Source organism: Montipora capricornis, chromosome 14 (genome assembly GCF_036669925.1).
Source record: "Montipora capricornis isolate CH-2021 chromosome 14, ASM3666992v2, whole genome shotgun sequence".
NCBI classification, from domain to species: Eukaryota; Metazoa; Cnidaria; class Anthozoa; order Scleractinia; family Acroporidae; genus Montipora; species Montipora capricornis.
Window position 1 is genome coordinate 35,968,286 of NC_090896.1, and position 10,000 is coordinate 35,978,285.

General features: G+C 37.9%; 1 protein-coding gene across 1 annotated transcript in view; it reads left to right on the forward strand.

Annotated features, from left to right (window-relative positions):
- Nucleotides 1-10,000, forward strand: part of LOC138033884 (long-chain-fatty-acid--CoA ligase 1-like) — a 45,502-nt gene that overhangs the window by 1,108 nt on the left and 34,394 nt on the right. Inside the window, 5 exon segments of the mRNA XM_068881763.1 lie at nt 973-1,081; nt 4,195-4,262; nt 6,706-6,813; nt 7,702-7,801; nt 8,816-8,988. Of these exon segments, the coding sequence (XP_068737864.1) occupies nt 973-1,081; nt 4,195-4,262; nt 6,706-6,813; nt 7,702-7,801; nt 8,816-8,988 (558 nt within the window).

Genomic DNA, 10,000 nt, shown 5'->3' on the forward strand with positions numbered 1-10,000 from the left:
AATGCCTGACGGAAAATAATCATGCTTATAGTTTACATTTTAAACAATAGATATAGTTTACGTCATAGAAAGTGCAGCGAACGGGGTTTTATTCATGAGTTGTTTGTGTCAAAAACCCGAACGAGCGAGGAACGAGCGAGTGAGGGTTTTTTGACACAAACATCGAGTGAATAAAACCCCGTACAAAGAACTTTCTATGTCGTGAACTGTTTATTACACATAACATGAGAATTTTCATTAAAATAGTTCTTTGAACGCGAATTAGAAACAAAAACTCACTAACAATAAAACCAAATGCAAATTTGCACGAGATGCACGAGTGATTGGCATGGAAACGCCTTTACGCTATGGTTGATTGGTTATACTTCCACATGTGAAATAGCTGTACGCCATTCTGATTGGCTGTATAGGCCTTTTTCACATGTGAAAATATAGCGTATAGATTTGTAAAAATGAGCTTTATGGAATAAAATTCTCATGTTATGTGTAATAAAAATCTGTATGTACCATGCCATTGTCCTTTTGTAAACTTTTCCCCATTTACAAGGGATTACAACGTAATGAACTCTCTCTCAATCAGAAACTCGACTGAGTTTATAACTAAGCGTTTAATGGGTTTGTCCTAAAAGCCGGAATCCGGAATCCGGAATCTGGAATCTGGAATCACAGGTCATTGTTTTACCAATACAGAGAGTAAAAACTATAAAACATTCATAAAAGCTAACCTTAGGCCTAATTAGGCCTAAACAAACATTTTTAGTTCTATGGTTAGCTTTTATGAATGTTTTATAGTTTTTACTCTCTGTATTGGTAAAACAATGACCTGTGATTCCGGATTCCGGCTTTTAGGACAACCCGTTTAATGAACCTCTCGTGTTCATCTCAACGGGTGTCTAAAAAAAAGGAAACCTAAACTTATACGATTGATTTTTCACTGTATTCAATTTATATTCTATTTACTATCAATCTCAGGATGGGGACCGTGCGAGAATGAACTCCTTAACTACAGAGCTTGTTGAACAGCTGTTTGATGATGTCAGCACAATTCATGAAGCATTTATGCGTGGAGTTAGGATATCAGGTACAGAACATGAATTTTCACGCTGCTGCCAACTGGGTTTTCAGTCAAATGTTATAATAGCATCATTGTTGCCTTTGGTCTCTCAAGGTTTTACTTATTTTGACAATGGAAGTTTGGTGCAATTATTAAGTTTGTAATCATACTAACCTCGGGTTTAACATTAAAGCTGCTTTAAACAACTTTTTAAAATCATAGTTATACCCATCAGGGCTTGAAATTGCGACTCATTGGTCGCCAATGCAACCACAAACTGAGTGCTGGCGACTTGATTTTCAGAACTTGTTCGCCAGCTGGTGAATCGTGTTTCAGCGGCTTCATGGGATCGTGGGCGCACATAAACACCGTATGCTGCTTATATATTGCCGTTTAGTTATGTGAATTTTGAATTTTCGCCTTAAGAAGGTTTATTGAAAATTTAAAATCCATCATCATTGCTGAAAACGTAGATTTAGCCAAATTACGGAAGGACCTCCTCGGAACTAGCTTGAGATTGATAATTCATTGATAATGAACCTGAACATCGCATAATGAGTTTGAAACTTGTATGGAACATTAAAAAAGAAACCTATACCCTTAACATAAAGTGGGTTGGAGAACTTGTCCCCTCTGTTAGAAAGCGAACACCTGCAAATTTGACTGCCAAGGTGATTAATAAATGGAGATAAATATCGGTAAAAAAGTACGTTAAGAAGCAAAGTTTCTCTGATTCTAGAGGCTACTGAAGCCGTATACAAGCCGCTACTTAATTTTATTTTATCCTGGTCGGAGACTGGTACGAGCATTGTGGTTGTGTGGAGGCCTAGGTTGCGCAATTGTAGTATTGCATTTACTCGCGATAAAGGTAAGTTGCTTGCCACGCAAGCTGTAGGAGAATAACGAATTACGTTTTGAAGAGGTGAAAAGCCAGAATAAAGGACCCATGTTTGCCTTGCTATGGAAAACATGGACTGTGCTTCGCTCCATTTCAAATAACATGTAAAACTTGTAACATTTAACTTGTAACATTTAAAATCCTGTTCTCACATAAGTCATATATTAAATAACTTGGCGACCAAAATTTATGATCTGCCGACCAAATTTTTCCCATTAGTTGCCAGCTGGCACCTGGGCAAAAAAGTTAATTTCAAGCCCTGCCCATTCAGAATTGACTCTGTTGGTTGAGCAGGCAGACAAGGGCGTTCATGGGAGGTGGTTTTAACCAGCATTCCCAAGTTTTTTTTTTTAATAACTGCATGAGGACTAAGTGCTACCTTGTAATCATGTCTGCAAGTTGATGGACTTTCGAGTCTTCTCGGGAAAAGACTATAGACGGAATGAAAGCTCCTTCTCACAACCCTTGTTCACGAAAAGAACCTTCATTCAGGGCTTGAAGTTAATGAAAAAATCCAGTCACAATTTCTGACAACATACACATATGCAAAAATGTAGTCCCAATTTCGCAAATTTTAGAAACAAAATCGTCTCGCTGCATTGTGCTGTCAGCTGTGTGCTGAAACAAAATATGAGCCCACAATACTTGTGTGTATAAAGAAACCGCTGAAAATGGCGAATGATCAAAGAAATGGAGTCGTGCACGTAACATCGCAGCTAAATTACGCTACAACATCTTCAGATTGAAAGAAAATTCACAGCGAGAAATCATTTTGTCATTTATTTATTTATTTTAGCAAAAGTAGCAGCAAAGTGGCAATTGCTTCAACCCTTTTGTTTCAAAAGAGCAAAGGTGAAAAGAAGTTGCAAGTTTGTGACTTCTCCCGATATCATTTTAGTTGTAAAGGGAGAAATTCAGTCGCAAATGCGACTGTATAATGGTCGCAATTTCAAGCCCTGTTCACACAATTTGCAAAGAGTGGCTGAATGGCATTGAACTTACCATGAAATGTTGAAGTGCTGATCATGAGGGTTAAACAAATTTAAAAGGCAACCAGACTTTTGAGTAGGTGTTATCATTTCCAATAATTTTCATTCAAATGTTACACAATAAACAACACTTAACACAAACATGTAAGTATCAGAGGGTATGCTACGTGCTCCTCTCCTGTAACGATTTGTTGTGTTCAGTTGTATCCAAAAAATTGACACAAAAACTTGCCTGGGTAGAGGACAAAGATATGAAGTAAATAATATTAATACTCACATAGGGTTTTCCCTTATGTGCAAATACACATCAGAGACGCGTTGTTTAGCTGAAAAACAAAATAAGGACGCAAAACCGGTTCTCTCTTAGCTGAAAAACAAAATAAGGACGCAAAACCGGTACGTTCTCTCTGATCTTGATGATCGAGGCACAATGTTCTAGAGCGATAGTTTACTATCTAATAATTAGTTTAGAACTGAGTAGATTGCAAAAACTCTTTTTTGAGAATAAAAAATAAAGAATTCTTCTTTTGTCTGACACCTTTTTCAAAACTAAAAAGAGCCATACTCACTTTGAATGGTTCTCAAGCTTGCCTTTTGATGTTCTGATCGGGGAACCGCTGTGACATTGAAACGACAGATTTGTAATCACATTGCTAACCTTGGGACCCCCACTGTTCTCTCTGGAACCCTCAACCTTTGGTTGAACGAGTCTTAGGGACTCCAAAAGGAAGGTATTTAGGGAAAATGCACCCTGCTAGCAGAGCCTTTCTTTTGCTTGGTCGATTTGGCATTCTCGAGAAAGGCTCTGCATGAATCAAGTAAGATCTTTATTGAATATGCGCTGCATGTTGCCTGGATACAGTCTCGAACCCAAGCCTAATATGCCAGATTTCGCCGCCATCTTGGTTTTTCATGGTACAGCGGGCTCAATTATAACCATCGGTTTTGTCACTAAACGGACGCTCGCACTGGAAAAACCGGTTTGGCGAGAGAAAACAAGACTGACTAGCCCAGAAGTTCGGGCTGCGGCGGCTTCAAAGAGTTGACGCGATTCGGGCAGAGCCAACTTTTCTCCTTCTCAGTAAAGAAAAAGACAAATAGAGGCTCTGCTCGCATGGTGGGGAAAACCCTGCTCACACATTTTGTAGTATAATAATTATTCTTATTCTGTAGCCCTATTTTTTTCAAAGAAAACTATGGATAGTATATTTGCAATAAATAATTCGTTAATTTTGATTTACTTCTGTTTTCAGGAGATAAGCCTTGTTTGGGTTATCGCACCAGTCCAGGAGGTCCTTATGCCTGGCTAACATACAATGAGGTAACTCAATTCGAAAATATTTTTAGGGGTTGCATTTGAAACAATCACAATTCTTACTGAAATACGTACATGTATGTAACTTCTTAGCTTCTTGTCTCCCTGGCAAGAGTTTGTCTTCTGAGTGCCTTGTCAGTTTGTCTTGCAAATAAACGACTAACTAGAGGAATGGATCGAAATCCCCGACTTCCCATTGGTCAATTTTTGGTCTCACGTCATTCCAAACCTATATAAAGCATTCTGAATTAACTTTGGTCAAACTCCCACTCGCAACCACTCGAGCACAACTAAAAGCCACTGACGAAGGAAGCCAATCTTAAGTTTCTGACACTGGTCTTGCTATAACGATATTGATCTTATCAGAACTCAATGGCCAACTTTTATGATAACGAGAGCATCGCCATGCTCGAGAATATTTCCAAATTCCCCGATGGTTGCTTATCAGAAGGACAAGTCTCTGGAAGACTATCTTGTTAGAGCAAGAATTCCTTCACTTTAATTTAACAACCAGGAGTTATAGGTCAAGTGACAGCTTTACAACAACTCCAGCTCGCAACTGCTCGAGCACTAGGTAAAAGCAACTGATGAAGGAAGCCAGTTGAATAAGTTTCCGAAACTGGTCTTGCTATAAAGAAACAGTTCTTATCAGAACTCATTGGCCAACACTGATGACAACGAGATCATTGCCATGCTTGCAAATAATTTTATTACAAAAATCCTCCAATGGTTGCTTATTGGAAGGACATGTTACCTGAGCAAGAATTCCTTCACTTTAATGTAACAACCAGGAGTTAAATGTATATACGGTAATTGTCAAGTGACAGCGTTACAACAACTTGAGTTTGTTGGTTTTCTTCTCTGCTCCGAGAGGTTTTTCTCCAGGTCAATATTTGAGTTAATTTCGTTAGTGTCCCCAATTAGTACTTTTGTGCTAAATCCATTAACACTTAACAGGCCTTGTGACAGGGTGCGCGGGTGCGGAACCGCACAATTCGGTAAAACCCGCACAATTCCGCACAATTCGGGAAAATTTGCATGTTACCGCACAATACGGACTTATCTACTCAAAATTTTAATCAAAATGCGTTTTTCTATTGAGTATCAGGAGATCTAGAATATATTTAGGCTCTTTTCAGACTACTTACCTTGAAAATCATATCATATCGTCTAATCTATCTTTCTTTACCCTCGGATTTTTAGAGTAGCTTGGTGTAGCTAATATCTCCGACCATTTACCCTCCCAACCATGATACACCACAGAAGACAGACCACAACACCGGGAACTACATGCCCTACTCTTTACGACAAGTGTGCGGGTTCTTTTATGTCCCACAGGATTATGACCTTTGAAGGGTTGTGAGATGGGACCTCCCGCTTATCGTCCTTATCCGAGAAGACTAGAGAGTCTAACCATTTGCAGATGTAATTACAAAGGCAGCACTTTCTCCTCAGTTATTTAAAGACCCTGATTGTTGGTCCGGCCGGAGTTGAACTCACGACCTCCCGCGTAACAGCCCGGTGCTCAACCAACTGAGCCATCGGTGCACGGTGTAGTATTTCTACACTCTAGTATTTCCACGCTTTCAGCGAACAACTCGTCTGAGGTCGTACAAGTTTACGTGTTAGTTCCTCTCTCTTTTAGTGACTGATACAGACTATTTAGATATACATGACGTACATTAGAGGCTCGCTAGGTTTTCTGGGGCAATTTCCTCGAGCGGTTTTGTTTAGCACATTCGATTGCTTCAAAAAACAAAATCAGTTTTAAATAGGTTCTAAACTTCAGTCAATAATATAAAATCATTCGAAGTAAAATATAGAGGTAAGTCAGCCATTACAGCAGGAATTTCACGTTGATATGGTTAAAGAAAAGGACAAGGAGAACACGATGTTTGCAAGATTGCGCAATCCCGCACAATTTCCCGCACAACTGACTTTTTCCCCCGCACAATTGGCCTCCAAAATAGCGCACAATTTTAATTTTTTTCCCCACCCTGTCAGAAGGCCTGACTTAAATAAAGTTTTTCTTATTTATTAATTACACAAAGCATCATTAAATTACTGAATACTTTTCTCCGGGTACTCCAGTTTTCCCCTTTCTACAAAAACCAATATTTGATTTGAGTTAATTTTGTTAGTGTCCCTAATTAGTACTCTTGTGCTAAATCCATTAGCACTTAAATAAAGTTTTTCTTATTATAATTATTACACAAAGTGTTGTTAAATTACTGCATACTGTACTTGATCATGAACCTTGCATTTCTTCTATTTACATGATTGTACATGTAGGTAAACTAGTGTTAAATAGTTTAACTTATTTCCATATTAAAAGTTACAGCTGTATGTATTCCATCATAATTAAAATAATATTCAAAATTCCTCGACCCTTCAAATGTTTATTAATAATGTCCTCACTACATATGTTGGTTTCTTTTATTTGGATTAGGTCCTTGAGAGGTCCTTCGATACTGGCTCAGGCTTGATGGAGATTGGCTGCCATGCTGGTGACATTGGACACACATTTGTTGGTGTTTACGCTCCAAACAGAATTGAAGTTAGTACACATACATGACTGTATGACCTCTATCAAAATTGGGCGAGATTATGGCATATACATGTGCAGTGTACATGTACATAAATATCTATCTGCAGATGTTTGCCACTTAATACACCGTAGGCCAAGCCTACAGCAATAACCTAGCAAACGTATAAGGCAATACAGGATATTCAACGGTGTCCTTGTATAAAGGCGTATGTACAAAACTCTAAACAGTTTTTCTTCAATTCGTCCTTGGATTCCATTACCCTGCAGTCTCAAAGAAAGTTGCAAGAAAAGTTAGCGATTGTTCACTTGGTGCATTGACATCACAAATGGAGAATACTGCTGCATGTGATTCATGTTTCTTCACTTGAGTTAGTTTACAGTAGACAAACTGAGCATCAAAAGGTTCACTTCAATGGTTCTTTCACACTCTAAACCTACCAGAAACCCAAACTCGTGTATTACTATTAAGTTAATTTTGAGGAGGATTCACGGTATAAAATTAATAATTTCATGCCGATAATGTTTTCATATTGTGAAGTTTTGTGTGTTTTTCAGGACCCATTGTAAGTGATTTGTCGGTGCTATGATAAAATTTCACGCCGTTTTAAAGCCATTTCACGGAAGTTCTGCTTGGTTTAAATAATTTTATGGTGTCTGCCGTGAAATTGGCATCGTGAAATTTACCTTTTGGTGTGAAGGGTACGAATTTCTGTCCCTGTAAGTAGCATTTAACTCAAACAATATTGCTTTCATATTCTCTATTTTTCTGGGAGAAAAAACATTACAGTGTACATGTACTTCAGTATAGTTTACTTTCACCGCCACTAATTTTAATTTGTCTCCATTGAAGTTGACTCTGTCAAAAATTTAATGCTTGTGTCACTATTGTTATTTCAGTGGGTACTTGTTGAGCAAGCATGCAACCTTTACTCTCTGTCAATAATACCTTTGTATGATACTCTTGGTCCAGAGGCTTGTGTTTACATCATAAACCAAGGTAAGATTGGCAGTATAAGTACAGTTTTTATAGCGAATAGATCGGTGTTCTTTAATTGTGGTATTAGGAATAGTCAAGGTCTAGGCAGGTGGAGTCAACATCTTACCAACTCCACTTGCCTCTATGTTGGTTATTTCAGGCAATTATTACAAAAACTTTCTCTTCCATTGAACATTGTTTTAGGGAAATGAAGCAACAAAAATTCTATGAAAGAGTGAAGTGATCCTTGCACTTGCGTAGACAATTTAAGCAGTTGTCTGTGATAATAGTCACCTGAAAAATTCAGCTGGCTCCAACAGGATCAAATACATGACCTTTGCAATGCTAGCTGGTGCAATTAATGCTCTACCAACTAAGCTATGAAGCCCCACAGCTGGGCGCCGATCAATTTGTTAGGTTCATGTACTTGTGTTCCTGCGAAGGGACTTGATGACATGAAAATGAATGCATGTTTATTTGAAGTGTGACTACAGAATTAACTATTGGAGGGTAATGTGAAGTTCTAGTTTTCTACCCATGCAAACCATGTGAGCGTTAGCCCTACTAATGGAATTGGGCCCACACAAGGACAGAGAAAAACTCTGACCAGGCTGGGAAATGAACCCACGACCTTCTGGTTAGATCACTGCTGCTCTTCCGAATGAGCTACAAGGTCAGATGGGGGCAGGTAGTGGGAATATAAGGTGTCAATTTCACCGCAATGAATATGTACGCAAGTGCAAGGAGGAGTTACGTTTTTTGTTAATGTTGGCCGTGTACCACTTACATGTATATTTCAACAGAATTAACTAGCACTTCACATTTACCCTTTAATAGTTAATTATGTTGAAATATAAGTACTACTAAACGGCCATTGTGTGCAAAAAATGTAACCCTTCCTTGTATTTGAAGTGTCGGTTCACAGTCAAGAAATGAAATTGTTTAAACGTAAGGAATCAATGATGATGGACTTCACAGACTGATGAAATCACCTTGACCCTGAAATTGGATTTGTTAATTTTTTTTTCTGTTTAGCTCAAATGACAACAGTAGTTTGTGATGAGGGCAAACTCAACGTTCTTTTGGAGCAGGCTTCCAAATGCCCCAAACTGAAAAATATTGTGAAGATTGGTGCATCAGTTTCTGATGAAGAGAAAGCTACTAGCGATGAAGTGGGCGTGAAAATAATTTCTTTCACGGAGTTAGAGGTAAAAATGAGTCATTATGGTTATTTATTGTCAGTATAATTATTATTTTGTGAGGTAGCTAGTAACACAACCTTAGAGTGGTTTTTTAGGAAACTTCATGATTTTGCTCTTACAGTGTGTATCTTACCCTGCGGGCAGAGTCTCCTAACTGATCTTCCTAGAAAAATTGGGAGTAGGAAGGAGCCATGCAGTCACCTCAACATTTCGTATTGAGCATGCTTTAAAAATTTAAATGTATATGGGTGTCAGTCACGCATGACCATGCAGTAACCACAAAACAAAAACAAACAGTTGGCATATTTTTGAACAACGAAGGAATCATTTCCATGGAAATTCGAGATACATTTACATGTAGTTCATCCTTTTAAATTGCCATTTTCATTTTTTACTGAAAATTTTATAGGTTAATTTCTGGCAGAGTTGTTTCTGTAACTGACGTACGGAGGAAATACTCGTGGAATTTTGGACAGTAAAAAATTGCCATGCCTATGTAAATTTAAAAAAAGATCGATGACACATACACTGTAGCGATTAATCATGCACAAAAATAAAGGAACACAATCCCTTTGAAACTTTAAAACTTTATTAGCTAAATTAATAATCAATTTGTAGGTCAAAGGGGGTCTGACCTAAAAAACATGGTTTTGAAAGAATCTATACATATACATGTACTATAAAAACGATGAGAATTTTACCGGACAATAATATTGGTCAATCCATTTAAGAGATAAATAAATATCATTAAGAATGTCTAATAAAATATCAGTACTGAATAATATGTCAGTATCGTCCCCTACTGAAGCACAGCAGATGAAATGAATGTGTCAGCGAATCTCTTGGCTCGGCATTTAAAAATTGGGAATGTTTTTGGATTCCTGAGAAAGTAGTAATGTGTTTTCTCTTCAGGTACAGTAGTAAACAAGCAAGTTGTAGGTAGTAAACAAACAAACCTGTGTTAAGATACTGTTCATTTGGTTTTTTCAATAGTGGGCTTAAGCGATTATAACCGTTG